At 38.9% G+C, this 16,508-nt stretch overlaps 1 protein-coding gene and 1 long non-coding RNA gene across 2 annotated transcripts; both read right to left on the minus strand.

Moving 5' to 3' along the window:
* Window positions 1-478: 478 nt before the first annotated feature.
* On the minus strand, window positions 479-3,691 carry LOC135474061 (uncharacterized). The gene is made up of 3 exons (XR_010444619.1): window positions 3,553-3,691; window positions 1,630-1,680; window positions 479-1,255 (listed from the first exon to the last, which is right to left on the minus strand). It is a non-coding gene; the product is annotated as an uncharacterized LOC135474061 (long non-coding RNA).
* Window positions 3,692-12,768: 9,077 nt separating this feature from the next.
* Window positions 12,769-16,501, minus strand: LOC135472350 (ganglioside GM2 activator-like). Its single transcript, XM_064751819.1, has 4 exons — window positions 16,220-16,501; window positions 15,113-15,286; window positions 14,281-14,451; window positions 12,769-13,780 (listed from the first exon to the last, which is right to left on the minus strand). The coding sequence occupies exons 1-4, from the start codon at window positions 16,406-16,408 to the stop codon at window positions 13,631-13,633; spliced, it is 684 nt and encodes a 227-aa protein (XP_064607889.1). The 5' UTR covers window positions 16,409-16,501; the 3' UTR covers window positions 12,769-13,630.
* Between the last annotated feature and the right edge of the window lie 7 nt (window positions 16,502-16,508).

Below are 16,508 nucleotides of genomic sequence, written 5' to 3' on the forward strand. Positions count from 1 at the left end.
CCATAGTAAATTTAATAAATCAAGCAACTCTACACCTTTAAAACGCCATGGTAAATCAGTAAATCAAGCAAATCTACACCTGTAGTACGCCATGGTAAATCAGTAAATCAAGCAACTCTGCACCTTTAGTACGCCATAGTAATTCAGTAAATCAAGCAACTCCACACCTTTAGCACGCCATGGTAAATCAGTAAATCAAGCAACTCCACACCTTTAGTACGCCATAGTCAATCAGTAAATCAACTCTACACTTGTAGTACGCCATAGTAAATCTGTAAACCAAGCAACTCTACACCTTTAGTTACACCATAGTAAATCAGTACATCAAGCAACTCTGCACCTGTAGTACGCCATGGTAAATCAGTAAATCAAGCAACTCTACACCTTTAGTACGCCATAGTAAATCGGTAAATCGGTAAATCAAGCAACTTTGCACCTTTAGTACACCATTGTAAAAGAAATACAATTGGTCGGGTTATTGCCAACAGTATTCACTGCATAGATTCACGCGCGTTTATTACCACCAGTAAAGACTTGGTATGCCAAACATCGCATTTTATGGCCCAAAACTTGAGACCTATAAAGGTGACGGATAATAAATCTGTGCTAGAAGAAGGTTGGGTCACAAATAATTTCTGTACCCTCCCAAGAAGGGCATCCGTTGTAGCTACTTCCACCCTCTTGTTTGAAAACAGTTTCTATAATAGTGGCGGAACTCAAAATTCAACCTTAAGATATTACTAATATGGATAAAAAATATTCCTTTTGTATATGTATTTATGAGTTTTTTTTTCAGCAGAACAGATATGAATGAGACATAACAGTGTGCCTGTAGTTAAACTTTCTATCGGCCAATCTCTGTGTGAGCAGTTACAATCGGTATATGCACATATATATACTAATCTGCAGATCGAGGTGGACAAAGAAAACAATAACAGCACTGATAAATCCAAAACGAGATGGAATTCCAGAAAGTACCGTTGTAAAGCTGAGTTGATAAAAAAAACTTTGTAACTCTGCCTACACAGAGTTCTTTAGTCTGAAAATATACTGATTCCAGGTGTTCCAGATTTTCTTTAGTAAAGTTCTTTGCGTGCCACATCCACTTGCTCATGGTCAGTAGTTAGTTGCATCTGTCGCCCAATTAACCAGTCCGGGGAACGTCAACGATGACACCATCCTGATTTACGAAGATTCGCACCCTTTCGAACCTGAAGTCTCGGGTGACCGGGGACCCTTCCGGAATACGAATAGGCTGGGAGAGAAAAGGAAGGAGAAACTAAATGTATACACTGACGTGAATTCTGTATTTGAAAATTGTATACAACAATCGGCATGGCTTCACTGAAATTTATTTATTTGTTTGTTTGTTTGTTTATTTATTTGTTTGACTGGTGTCAAGAATGTTTCATTTAGTGATGTGATGGTGGTCAGAATGGGTAGAGGTAGACGTTTGGTAAGTTACTGACGGATTTTCCTACACGTGACGTACAAACTGGCGGTCTACACGGAACGTAAGACTGCACAGGAACTATTTCCCCCACTAAGTTCTGATGATACATATATCCGTTGGCTGTATAATCCCTAATGACCTGCTAGTGTATGTTGCATGCGATGTACACGCCTTACCTCCAAGCCTGGGTGATTCTGCGCTAAGAACTGCACTGCCTCCTCATACGTCTGAAAAGGTGAAGCGTGAAGATATCATAGTTATGTAATGCTGTATACGGTGTATAGAATTTTGAGTATCCTATTCAAATATTTAATTGTATAGGCTATTATTTATCTACTTTTTTTGACGCTGCTTTACAGGTTGACAACACCCATATACAAAAAAACACTGAAAGCCCGTGGCTGTCAAAACTGGGCCATTCACAATGCCCTGAAAACTCATTTCCCCAAGACGCCCACGGACATACAAACAAGTACTATAACTTTACCCTATGTACAAGGTTTATCCGAAAAAATCAGATGAATTTTCGCGCCACATTTATAAAAATAACCTTAAAACCATATCAGAAACTGAGAACATCTCTTGTTCGACCTGAGGACAAGCCTATCAATAGCAAGACAAGTGGGGTGGTGTATGAAATAAAATGTGGTGAAAACACGTGCAGGGGTTCATATATTGGTGAAACACAGCAGCTACTAGGTAACCGTGTTAAACACATCAAAAACCCGCATCTAGTCCATGAACGTGAACTGTGTTCACCATGAAACTTGTACATACTGGTTTGTTCACTTTGTTTTGTATGTAACTTCAATATAAATAGGAATTCTTCATGTTTAACACCGTACTCTGTTGAAGGCGAAAAGGTTGTCGCCGCAACGTCAGTAAATAATATACATTGTTCAGTGGAACGGTTTTTATAGTGTTATCCTTTATAGTACATTAACCTGGATGTCTGAAAATCTACATTCCTAAGTATATATAGATGATTATTATTTAAACGAACGTCACTAAACGGAAGCATATCAGAAACGAGATGAAAGCCATAAAAGGCAAAGTTTTCCCTAAGTTATGGAGAGAAACTTTCTATGATGCTGCAGAAGAACATCGACGTTACGGCCCTAGGTTTGTGTTAAAAGGTGACACAAATTTACTTCTGGTTACCCAAGAACCCTTGGTAAACAAAAAAAAAACAATTTTTTGATAATAGTTCAAAGGTGAAATGTTCAGTTATCTTTCCAATATGGTTTTCAGTGTTGTCATCATTATTGCTGAAACGTTTAAACAGGCCACCATTCAGACTGTAAATGCATTTTAGACTTCCAAAAGATTAAGTGCTTGGTTACAGCTTTTTACTAAACAGGCTGAGTGAAAACCAAGAATAAACTTGTCAATGTGAACCATTGAGATTGCAAATTTGTCAGAATTTATCTAGTGTACGACTTTCTGTCAATGGATAACAAAGACACGTAATTCCAAATTGTAGAGATGTAGATGGCACTTCACTGAGTACAGATTTTACTGTCCACGCCTAAATCTCGGGGTCACGAATGTGCTTCACGCTGAAGCTTAACGCCGACTCATGACCATTTTTCTCTGTATCACAATAGGCTTCGACACAAGCACCAGTACCTTCAGTAAATGAGTTTAAGTCTATAAAGTGGAAAGGTCACAAACTTGAAAGACGCGGTCGTAATTTGTTTAGCTTAAATTGTTTCCTCGAACAAATTAATCGCTCGATAAGTTCGGTACAATCTTGAAGTTCACAGAATGCACTTGGGATAAAGATTAGGGTTCTTCTCCAACTATATTATATACATGTCGGTTGTGTGGATATATAATGTGTTGTCTTGTGGCAGGTTGGGGTCCATGCCGCTAAAGTGCTGTCACCACTGAAATATCATGCGTAAGACAGCAGACCACCCCCACCCTGTCACATTATGCTGACACAGGGCCACGTTTCCCTTCTTTGTTGAACGCCAAGCGAGTACCAGTCACAGACGTCCATGGAACACAAAGCATTTCGTACAGTTTTGAAGAGGATGATATTTACAGGACTAATTGCCAAGGCTGTGTAAGCAAACACAAGTATAACACATTACCCTTCCTTTGAGCTCGGGCCATTCGTGTTGAGGTGGGTCCGCCCATTGTTTTGGAGCCGTTGCACACAGTTTCACGTCTGCACCCGCTGTAGGTTACAGAAAACTATCAGCTATAAGCCGAATATTACTCTCTTTATGCAGAGGAGCGTAGCTGTAAGTGTACTCAACTGGGTAGGGTAAGGATGGTCTGGTTTACAGAGACTAGCCCGGTAAACGCAGAACTTCGATCAGGTAGCCGATTTGGGGTGAGGAAAGCCTCTTGTGAATGAAAACTAAACATTTTAACCACCCGGTACCAAGCGTATGCGGGGGTTTTTATAGTCCACTTGACCCCCAAGGAACGACCAAGTTCGGCATCCAGCTTTAATGGATCTGCTATGACGCCAGTGTGTTGCTGAGACCAAGCTTACTTTAAAACAGCGCGGAAAACGCCGGTACTAATTCACTCCGCTACAGGTGACATAAATCCTGTACAGGGTGGTACCGGAGTCTATGTTATAGTTTTATGACCCATAACCCATAACCCTCTAGAGACTATACAGACTGTGTTGATCATGTTCATGGCGTGGGTAGAATGTAATGTTACTCAACCAGAACAGGTACATGCATACAGAGTTCAAGTGTTTCTAAGCCACTAATTTAAATTAAAATTTTCGGATAGGTTTGAAGTTTTGTTGTTTTTTGTTGATTCACAATATATACTTTCTTCAATACCACCGAGCAATATTTCAGATATATTGCATTGTTGGAAATTAACAGTTCATACAACATATTCAGTTTGAGATTTCTGTACAGTTTGCAGTCCTGGCAGATGTTGCCGAAAATTCTATAATCGCTTCTGGAATATCAAGACGGTTTATCGGCCTCTCGGTATGTGCTGTATATTACAGTTGTGAAGAACAGAATTTTTGGTTTATTGGAACTTTGGCTGAATATGCATAACCTCCTCGTATACCACTTCTGATGTGAAGCACTTTGCTGAATCCTCTCATCTTTTTATCTGGCGATTTACCAATGTTTACCAACGTTTTTGATTGAAATCTACCAGATTTCTGTTGAATATGGAAGTATACAGCTTATCACTGTAATGTACTGATCTTGTCATCTTTAGCATGCCTATACATCCTGTTCAGTGCAGGGTTCAAAACTCAACACATGAAAGAGCTGTATCGCTGTGACTATCTGGTCCTTGACCAGTAAGGTGACTTGTTCGAATCCAGCTCTCGTTGTTTCATTCGCGGCCTTGAGTTCAAGAGGTGTGCCATTGTACCAGGGCAGGTCGGAGATTTACTCCGGTTATTCAGGTGCCCTTCCATGCATCCATTAACCTGGCCGCCGTGATATAAGTGAAAAATTATTGAGCATGGCGTTAAACAACCACTCATTCAATCAATTAATCAATAAACCAATAAATTCTGTCAGATGAATGCTGTATTTTGGAAAGAAACTTGTCACTTATTCACATGTATTATCTTACAAAATAATTTGTTATTGAACCCGATATTTCTGTAACAGCGGTGTGACGTCTACCATTAAGGGCCGCCTCCGTGGCCCAGTGGTTAGCACGTTCGCCTCGGGTGACCCGGGATCAGACCCTGGTAGGGTCATACCAAAGACTTGTTGCTCCAAGGATTCATTCATTCACAATTACCATTAGTAAACGTCAATCTCCCAAATCAATGTACAATGTACAATTCCTGTACAATTCCTGCAAAAATTCCATCGTGAACATATCAGGAGAGGACTTAAAACACGTCCTTCCGGCATCACTGGAAACATCCGCCTGCATGATTCTCTTTACATGAATTCGTTTTAATTTCTTCCTTATTTCTATTCTCTAGCGGTTTGTGTTGAACGTTGGTCGGAGGTAAATTGGCGTATTTCACAGGTTACTTGTGATCGTTTGCCAACTATTACACTGTATAGTCGCTGCTCTGGTTTTACTCCCTATGCTGTACATAATGTGATTATTTACCGGGAATGATTATTATGGTTGACCGCTTCAGGTATATAAAGACGATACATACAAAGACCTGGTCCCAAATAGCCACCACGCTACAAAATTGATCTTAAAATGTTCTTTTCTCTTTAAATAAAAGACGAAAAAAATTGAGATCATATTTACAAATAAATTTTCATATTCTTTCATCTTAAGTTTGCATGTTTTTATGTTTTCTCTGCCTTTGTAAAAACGACATGAAACCTAATACAAACAAACTTACAAACAAACGAACAGCCGTGTTGTTTACCTCTTAATAACAACTCTGGTTGCCAGCTATTAGCTATATACGCGGTCGGGAATAATACGCAATCATTGGACTAAACTGATAATTTCTAGGGAAGTGAACACGCCAGTCATGCACATTGGATTTCAACGGGCAAACAACTTGATCATGCAAATACATGCTTGTTATACAGTCGATGCATTTACATGCATGATTGTATATATATATATATATATATATATATATATATATATATATATATATATATATATATATATATAGATATATATATCCTCTCATGAATATATCTCTTTCGCATGTTATCTCACTGGTTGTAGTACTTTGACGGCACGGGCTCGTCTTATCACACACCTGATGTCTCCTCCTCGTTATATGACATGCATACACACATATATAGGGCACGCATGCACACATACATACACAAATATATAGGGCACGCACGCGCACACGCATATACACACTTATATGTAGGGCACGCACACACGCATACATACAAACATTCATACGTACATACATACATATACAAATACATGCATACATACATACATGCATATATACATGAAATGAGTCAAATACAGTGTGTTAATAAAGGTTATTCCGCTTTAGAATTATATATGAGGCATATATATACAGTGTGCTTTGTTCACTTAAGTTTTATAGATATTTATCTGGGTTAATCCACATCAGCAAAAATCTTGCATATATATACACGACAGTTTTCTTGATTTCCCGTGATCATTTTAAGTACATTTAAGTTATCGCTCCTCCATGTACTATAATCTGTCTGTGTACAGGGTCGGATCTCTGGCGCGCTTCTCGCTGATACACAACTATAAATCCAGTTTGCTCAGTCAATTTCTCGCACCTGACACGGGTCACATATGTACTAATTCCTGCCGAACATGGAGTACTGTTCAGACAGAGTGAGATAGATCTCGTAGCAGCCAACGTGACGTGACACAGTTCCAATGGTGGTGTGCGCATATTAATTCTCTGCGTGATAATCTCCGGCGATGAGAGGCAGGTATTCCAGCTGAACGGTAGTCGGTGGCAAAGGAATAGGTACCCTGTAGGTGAGACAAAGCTTACGCATTAAAACAATTCTTTATTTCTAAAAAATGTCGCCAAATTCATTTATAAGTTTTTCATTTCTTCGAAAATTACTTTTTGAATAACAAGCTTTCGTCCTTTGCATGCAACGCAATTGTATATTTGACAATTTGATATCTTGTGACAGCAGAAGTCCTTAGTTGAGGTCCATATTTGCTTTATCCACGTAACATGGTGTGAATATAAGCCCAATGATCTTCCATGAAAATAGATCACCCCACCATGCTCATTCCACATTCTTTCTTTATTTATTTATTTGAGCCGGGGAAACCCACTCACATATATTCATTCATATCTAACACGATATAAGCTCTTTGTTTACGTCAACAATTAATGTTAATTCTGTATAAGTGAGCTATAGGACATAACCATAGATGTCAACATAAATTCCGAATATTACCTTTCCAAAGGGACACTGACAGGAGATGTTCCTCTGCGAAAGGTGGCTCAGGGCATTGTGGGATCATGTCCAAGATCTGACAGAAATCATCATAGTCGCACGTCCAAAACTGTCCCAGACAAGGGATTTTTATGTAGTTTGATCCTAACTTCTTGGCAATGAGGACAGAAGCCCTGTAAAAATAAACGGCGTTTAAAATGATCAAATAAAACTCAAAATCTCCCCATGGACGCTCCTGAGTTGTTCTTAATTAACATAATCCATCCATCAGTTAATAGCGATAGTAATTATACTTGCCTTTAAAGACTTCGTCCCAGTTTGATATACAGTATATGTGACTTCGGTATTAATTAATACACTATCTACACTCTCGCTTAAGGATGTACAACAAAACAATTTAATTTTCCCGAATTTACACTGTAAGAGGCGCAGTCTGATTGGTCAAATCTTTGTGTTTATACTCCAATGACCGCAAAAAATGAAGCCACGTCCACATAGAACTGAAAAAACTGAGGGCAGGTCATGTAAAATGACAAACAGAACACAGTTAATATATCTGATTTAGTCCGTATTATATTCACATTCATAAACAGGGAGGATCAGTACAAATTCTGTGGATAGTTTAGGATGAATTGTATCAGTACAAATTCTGTGGATAGTTTAGGATGAATTGGATCAGTACAAATTCTGTGGATAGTTTAGGATGAATTGGATCAGTACAAATTCTGTGGATAGTTTAGAATGAATTGGATCAGTAACAAATTCTGTGGATAGTTTAGGATGAATTGGATCAGTACAAATTCTGTGGATAGTTTAGGATGAATTGGATCAGTACAAAGTTCTGTGGATAGTTTAGAATGAATTGGATCAGTACAAATTCTGTGGATAGTTTAGGATGAATTGGATCAGTACAAATTCTGTGGATAGTTTAGAATGAATTGGATCAGTACAATTCTGTGGATAATTTAGGATGAATTGGATCAGTACAAATTCTGTGGATAGTTTAGGAAGAATTGTATCAGTACAAATTCTGTGGATAGTTTAGGATGAATTTAAGACTGTTTTAAAAAGTTAGTGCCCACCTCAGAAGGAGCTTGATCACAAACACGCATAGACCTGCTAGGCCAGTGAGTGCATATGCGACGCGGATTCATACAGTTTTGCAAAGCGTTTTTTTTTTTTCATTTATATCTCAATAGACCTAAAAAAAATACTAGTCAGTACTTAAATTTACTCGATTCTGGGACTTGCTGCACAGCGTGGTGGCTTGGGTTTTTTTAGACGGATTTGAATTAACATTATGCCCTTATATATAAAAATGGTGGTATCCTATAACTGTTCCATTGCGTTTTATCTATTGACACATTGAACATCACTTCTTCGACACTACATGTATATACAGTGTACACATCATACATACGAAAGCAGTATGACTGACAAGTTTTTTTACTTCATATACCAGCAGTGTACATGTACATCGAAAATTGAATGCTAACTCACATTTCTGTATCACGGTACCCCCTTTAGATGCATGGTTAGCCTGCAATTTACCTTCAGTGGTGAGCCGAAGTCTTCAGTGTACTGCATCACGAAAGAGACTTGGAGGGTACCTGGTATGACGATTGGGTCTGGCGTCAATGAAAAAGTTCAGGGCTCGGAAGATGTCGTCGGATGACCCACAGTCGTCCAGGAAAACGCTTTCAGAGTCAGGGGACGTACTGTTTCCTGCAGATGGACCAAGAGGTAGGGGTTATGAGTCAGGAATGGGCGAACAGACTAACTGCATGGCAAAACCCCCTCAAATTAAAATCGACGACTGTCTCGAAAGCTTCAATTGGTTCGGCTTCAGTAGTCAAACTGTCGAGGTCTGCTAGTTGCTTAATATTTTAAACAACTCCGTCAATGTGCCTTATTAAACGTTCAATAAGGTACGGCCACATCTATAATCTTAACTGTACATTATCGGTTATTTACATGAACAGGTGGAATATTTATTTATTTGATTTTTTTTACGCCATACTCATGAATATTCCATTTATACGCCGGCCAGCATTATGGTGGGAGAAACCGGCACAGCCCGGGGGAAACCACGGCCATCCGCAGGTTACAGACAGACCTTCCTATATAATGTCGGAGAGGAAGCCAGCATGAGTTGGACTTGAAACTCACAACGACTGCATAGTGGGAGGCTCCTGGGTCATTGCGCCGTACTCCCCTCGGCCACGGAGGCCCCCAACGGTTAGAATAAAACCATAACTAAAGTAAATTGACATCAAGAAGTAACGTTGACGGTGCGGGAACAACGTTGTTAGTCAATACATTAACGGTCCCTACAATGGTCATTACTTAACCAAGGCTGGACAGTACATTCAATGTCAGGGTCACCTTTAAAGGATCTGAGTTTTTAGAGTTTTTATACACATACATGCAGGTCAATATTGTTTTAGCACGTTTTGAAGGTGTATATCAAACCCACAAACTCAGGCAGAATAGTACATCTAATTTCCTTGCACACGCTACCTTAACGTTTTGAATCTATCAGTCACAGAAATGCTGGGGTCGCGTACGTAATTGGTACTTAAAGAGAATGATTTTGTGACGCCACACTTAGCTTGAAGAGGCCACATATTTGGGGGGGGGGGGGGGGGGGGGGGCGGACTCTGTAGAATGTAAAGATCGCCGTCTCAGTGAAAGGCATTTGGGGGTCAGTCCTGTTTTGGAGTTGTCCGAATCAGCTGTTTATCAGAGCTATCGACAATTTGTACGGACCATGACCTACCTCTGTCATGTGATAAAGCCAATGGATCTGAACACCAACGCCAAAGGTCAAGATGACTGACAGCATTTGTCGTGAACTTCGCCGAGAACTGGGTGAAAAGTCTATTGACAATTGAAGGCTAAAGCAGTTCTGCATTCAACCGAGTACAAGTACCATCTCTATATGGGCTACATTTTAGATGCATTATTCGTGGGCCATCGGGTCTATGGGCGAAAGCGGGGGGCTTTCGTTTTGTTGATGACAAATTCCCATGTTCGGACTTGTCCTACATCAACACATTATACCACAAGCCCAATCACAGACTTACAGGAGAGTGCAAATGACGACACACCTCTCTACATTTAAATGTATACCTTGTTACAGAGGAATATATCTGATGTCCTTGTTCAGGAATAATTATGAATAGGATTTTTGATTGTCTTGCCGACGAGAATTATAATCTGGTGAACATTGTTTGAAGCCTGCTGTGGTTCAGAAGCTGATCAAATATAGAGGAATGTCAAGAGGAATACGACAGCTGTCATATACGAAGCAACGTTATATAATTGGCACTGTGGACATAGTGGACACGATCGGCGCCTAGATGAACCCTTGAACATAATGTCCATAAATTATAAAAGGGTCTATACACATGTACACACAAGCAGTAACAGTGTTGTACTCCCATAAAACAACTCAGGAGCGTCTATAGGAACCGTTGGACACACTCGCAGAGCGCAGCAGAACTGCACTCACATGATTTCATTATAAGAACGTTTGGGCATAAAGAACCTTGGGCATTCAGCAGTATTGCTGCACTGACATAGTGTAACTGCCAGCGTCTCGTGAAACTCTTGGACTCGAGGCATCGTCCGTACACTTATACTTAGCAGAACAACCACAAGCACGTGATGCAACTCACCGGCGTCTGCAAGAACCTTTGGACATATGGAACCCTGGATACACACAAACTCAGCAGAACTGCTGCACTCACAACTCGCAGTATACTGTGCATCGTTGCAGTATTATCAGAGTGAAGATGGTTCCACGCTATGAATACTAACAATAGCAACAGAACTGAGCTGTATTTTTCAGGACTGTGAACAGTTACCCCAAATGTCCAACGGTCATCGTTTATCACTGATTATTCGTGGACTCTGCCTCACCCTGTCAGCATGACACTACAATGTATACCTGTGTCACCTGCCATTCAGGTGTGTTCCCCGAGTCCTTTGTAAACAGTACATGTACCAACAACAGTAGAGTTACCATGAACAGTATCTATATTAACAATATAGATACCATGAACGATGCATGTACCATCAACAGTAGGGATACCATCAACAGTACATGTACCATCAACAGTACATTTACCATCAACAGGAAAGGTACCATCAACAGTAGAGGTACCATCAACAGTACATGTACCATCAACAGTATGTTTACCATCAACAGTACATTTACCATCAACAGAACAGGTACCATCAACAGTACATTTATCAACAACAGAACAGGTACCATCAACAGTACATGTACCATCAACAGAAGAGGTACCATCAACAGTACATGTACCATTAACAGAACAGGTACCATCAACAGTACATTTATCAACAACAGAACAGGTACCATCAACAGTACATGTACCATCAACAGAAGAGGTACCATGAACAGTACATGTACCATTAACAGAAGAGGTACCATCAACAGTACATGCATCATCAACAGCACAGATACCATCAACAGAACATGTACTGTCAATAGCAGTAAGTACCATCAACAGTACATTTACCATCAACAATACATGAACCATCAACAGTAGATGTACCATCAACAATAAATTTACCATCAGCAGTACATGTACTGTCAACAGCAGCAGGTACCATCAACAATACATGTATCAACAGTACATGTACCATCAACAGTACAGGCACCATCAACAGCAGAGGTACCATCAACAGTCCATGCACCATCAACAGTACATGTACCATCAACAGTACAGGTACCATCAACGTAAGTCCTGAAAAACTCTAAATGAAAAGCCTTCCTCAAGACCGCGTTTCCCATACATCAAAGAAAGACGAAAAAAGTAGTTGGGCAATGGCAGTCAGCTTTCATTATTGATGAAGGGAACAACGGCATCTCCTGCTGATCTCTGGTGATCTCAGTTAGCTCATCAGAAGCCTGGTCTTCTTTTATTTTCAAGTAAAACTTCAAGTAAATTTCAAGTGTATATAAATAATAAAAAATAAATCAAGCTATAAATATAAAGTGCACATAGTATAAAAACTGAAAGTATACGTCAGAGTCATATGTTGTATAAATTTAATAAAGTTAACACTGGAATCTCTTCACAAATATCAGGCTGTCCTGACATTACTATTATCCTGCGTCAGACGCTCCTCAATACTCCGCTTTTCATTGGCCAACAATGGTCACGTGGGGTACAGCTATATACCCGAATCCTGCAGATGCCATCAAATGTATCTGCTGAGTAGGTTATCTCCCTTTATTGGGTTGTGAATACAATCAACAATGCTCACATCGGTGAAGAGATTCACCTATACATATATGTTCTGCTCTGAAATGATGGTTCTTTGTTACATGGATTCCCCGTGATTCCCACAAACCTCAAGCATTTGGAAAGGTGCACTTTCCAAGGAAAAAATGAAGACCTTTTGAAAGAAAATACCCATACAAATACAGTCCGTAGGAATGTATGTTTAATTAAATTCTACATGTATGTACAAATACATTTCAAATATCGTATTTTTTTCACCAATTACACTCAATTTTCAATACAAAAAATACAAAAACATGAATCATATTTATCTTTCCAGTCAAGTGTAGAAAAAATGCCGGTCGAAAACAAAGGAATACAAAAAAAACAAAAAACACCACTGTCCTACAGTATTAATAAATAGGAGCTAGAATAGGCAATGCTACATCAAAATAACTTTCCAGTTAACAATAAGCATTACAGCCAATTTATAAAATGTCTACTGGGAATACAACTTTAGAGGAGATATACTGACACACTGTGGAGTTTCTGGCTGACATGTGAGAATGAATGCTATAAAGACTGGCAGCAAAAGTATTGTCAAATGGAGATGGTTTTGAAAAGGTCACCCATATACGACACCAATTTTATGTTGTGTTTTATGGTGATGGAAAACTGAAAATCCACCTTTTCATTTTGTTCACTCTTGATGTTTTTCTGATTTTTCTGTTTTTTAAGGTTTTACGATCATCTAAATGTCTTCCATTGGAAAAAAACTGTTTTATTCTCCAACATTTAAAAAAAATATTTATCCTGCCCCTAGAACAATTTAAACTGGCATGGCCTTATTAAATACATGGAGTTAATGTGAGTTGAAAGCATTTCTATATGCATACATATACATATACAGAAAGAGCAGAATGTTTCCTCATTTATATATCTATATATATATATATATATATACGAAACACCAAAAGAGTTCAGAAAATCTCTTCACTGACGATGGAATTGAGCAAGAGGATATGGTGTCCACAGCCCTCACCAACACTGCCAGACAAGACTGCTTTTCACACAAACCCTGCCTCAATACTGGCATAGATTTCAAAGCAGCCCATGTGAGTCCCATCATAACTCAGGTCGATTTTACCATGGTACTCTCCAGAGGGCAAGGGCACTGCATCCAGGTCAAAGGTTATGTTGGGAAGTGTATAGTTCCCCTGAAAAACCAAAGCACAGGTTCATATTTCAGTAATGCATTTGAAATTATCAGCAGGGGTGCGTGAATTTGGACATAACTGTATGTGAATTCTGAATCCTAACTATTCATGCTTTTTGGCCAAATAGGTTGTGTGCAGCAGGAGGCACCTGAGCAGGCTTGTTGAGAACATCTTGTGTATATGAGAGACATAACAGTTTAATAATTTTACCTTTTGGATGATACTAGACATCATTAACACATGCCTAGTCACTGGCACTGGCAGGGGGGATATTCCTGATTTACAACTTTTGCATGTGCTTTACTCAGACAATCTGTCTCAATAATGAACTTCCCAAAGTATAACAACTGATGATACAGCTAGTTACAAAATATTGACTAGCTTGGATGCTTGGTATGGTTTAGCACAAAAGATGGAGGGATTGAAGCAGTTTCTTATGAGAGGGTGATAAAGACTCCATCACAGCTGTAAAGTACAGACATTAAGAGCAATTCACTGACCTGTTTGAATGGACATTTACAAGGGATTCCTTTCTGCATGAACTCAGGAGGGCACTGGGGAATTGGCGCTAACAACTGGCAAAAATCCTGATAATGACATGAGCCAAAGGTGCCAACACAGGGCACGGTGATGTAAGAAGAGCCCACCTTCTTCTGGATGACAACATCAGCCTATAAACCAAAAGTGACGTACTATTTGTCAAGAAACCACACTATCATGTGCAAACAGCGCATTCCTATTTGAACATGTTCATCTATATTTCACATCAATAAGATGATTTAAGTGAGGTCTGGTCATACAGCTTTTCTTTACTTATTATAAACTTTCATCCTATAATTTTCATCTGCACTTCATCGAGTATAGTGACAGGCATACAGCCACTGGAAACAAATCTGAATATTTATATCCACTGATAATTACCAATGTCTTGTTTCCAATTGCTCTGTTTCATCATACTAAATATATTCCACTGATCTAAGAATATACAGAAGCGTTCTGTAACCTTTCTATAATTCCACTAGTTAGAATATGCACTGTCAGTTTGAATTAGATGGTCTGCACAACACAACACTTTTTTAAACTTGGTCAGCATTTCTCAATGGATGTAACTGATATGATGGATCACTACCCAAAATCCCACCATTTCCTACTACATGTAGAACAATGACAATTGAGATTCTCCTGCTCCACTCTTGTAATCTAGTACCCTTGGGTTGATATATGTATCTATATGTCATATAGTCCACTACATTTATCACTATTTTCAAAAAGTGACAAAAAAAGAACAAAATGACAGGCAAGAGATGGTCACAGAGACTTGACACCACTTACTGATAAAGGGGAGACTACGGTCTTGTTGGAGACAACGGCAAAGCCAATGCTGAGGGTTCCCGGCAAGACTACAGGGTCAGGTGACACTGAAAAGTTCATCAACTTGATCGGATCGCTAGCCTTTCCACAGTTTTTCCATGCAAAGTTCCCCAGGTTGTTCACATGACTGGTGGACTGCAAGTCAAGTATACAACACTCTAAATCCTCACTCTCTTTTCTACAGATACCCTAAACCATTGTAAATAGAATATTTCGAGATTCTAGATCCTAGATTCCATAAGCTACAATGGAGTTATAATAATGGTTCAGGGGAATTGAAAGAAATTAAGATCTGATAATTCTGATAACTTACCATGCTTGTTTCTACAGTATAACCAACAGTGACTAAACTAAGAGGTCATTATTAAAGTACATGTACACATCATCTGAAACAGAAAGACCATTTCATGCAGATTCCAATTAACGTTTTGATGATTTTTTTTACATAGCTCTTGTCACAAAATGAAATAAAAAAACTGTTGCTCTACAGTAGACTTTTTACGTCATATTGAATAAGCTGAAACACAAGGAGATCATAGATTACATTTTCAGTGTAAGGTGAACACACTCTAAACTGTTATATTTCCACATTAAATACATGTAAAGACATAGGCTAGTTATACATCTTAATGTTGAAATGGTCTATATTAAATGAATGATTTAGATAAAGTGACTTTGTTGTTATATGAGTGTAATATTACAGAAAAATGCCTGTCGTTGTTTTAGAGTGGATGTAAAGGTCCACATCTTTCTCCAAAGTGTTTTTGCGCAATGGACCCACTGGATTTTGTTGTTGAATGACAAAATATTGAGAAAAAAAAAGACTTGAACGTTTAATATAACTGAACTAGTTTCATGATGCCCGTTCGAAACTTTATTACAAACAGGACTTTTCGAGGAAATGAAAATTATTTGTTTTTACCTTTCCAAAGTATATACAACAATCCTTATGAAGTACAATATTGACAAATCTCAGTCAAAAAATTTTCTTACTTTTATTTAAGTTTCAATTTCACTTTCAGGTTGAGTCATCCATGCGATAGGGACCAGAGGGAATAACAAACATACCCAATGCTTCAGTATCTCCACGGGTTTCAAACCTTCGTCTTTCCGAGGCGAAAAAATGTTGAACAGGTGAGCAACTTTGTTGGCCTCCTTCTCAAGCTTCTTTTCGAATCGAACCACATTTAACAAACCACTGCCCTCAGAAATAGTGCCTAAGTAGACGACTACTACTACAAACAGAAAGGCTCTCATGATCACGGCTTAATTTTAATGAACAAACCCAAACAATATAATCCTAAATGCTCCACCACAAGCTATAACAACCCGTTGTCGACAGCCGATAGTCATGTGA

The sequence above is a fragment of the Liolophura sinensis genome, chromosome 8 (assembly GCF_032854445.1).
Source record: "Liolophura sinensis isolate JHLJ2023 chromosome 8, CUHK_Ljap_v2, whole genome shotgun sequence".
In the NCBI taxonomy this organism is placed as follows: Eukaryota; Metazoa; Mollusca; class Polyplacophora; order Chitonida; family Chitonidae; genus Liolophura; species Liolophura sinensis.

Excerpts from the sequence above, each read along its gene's own strand:
- LOC135472350 (XM_064751819.1), bottom strand. The coding sequence starts at position 16,408 with ATGAGAGCCTTTCTGTTTGTAGTAGTAGTCGTCTACTTAGGCACTATT. Across the intron at positions 15,287-16,219 it reads TGGAGATACTGAAGCATTGG|TCCACCAGTCATGTGAACAA; the intron begins GTATGTTTGTTA and ends CTTGACTTGCAG. Across the intron at positions 14,452-15,112 it reads CCGTAGTCTCCCCTTTATCA|GCTGATGTTGTCATCCAGAA; the intron begins GTAAGTGGTGTC and ends TTTGGTTTATAG.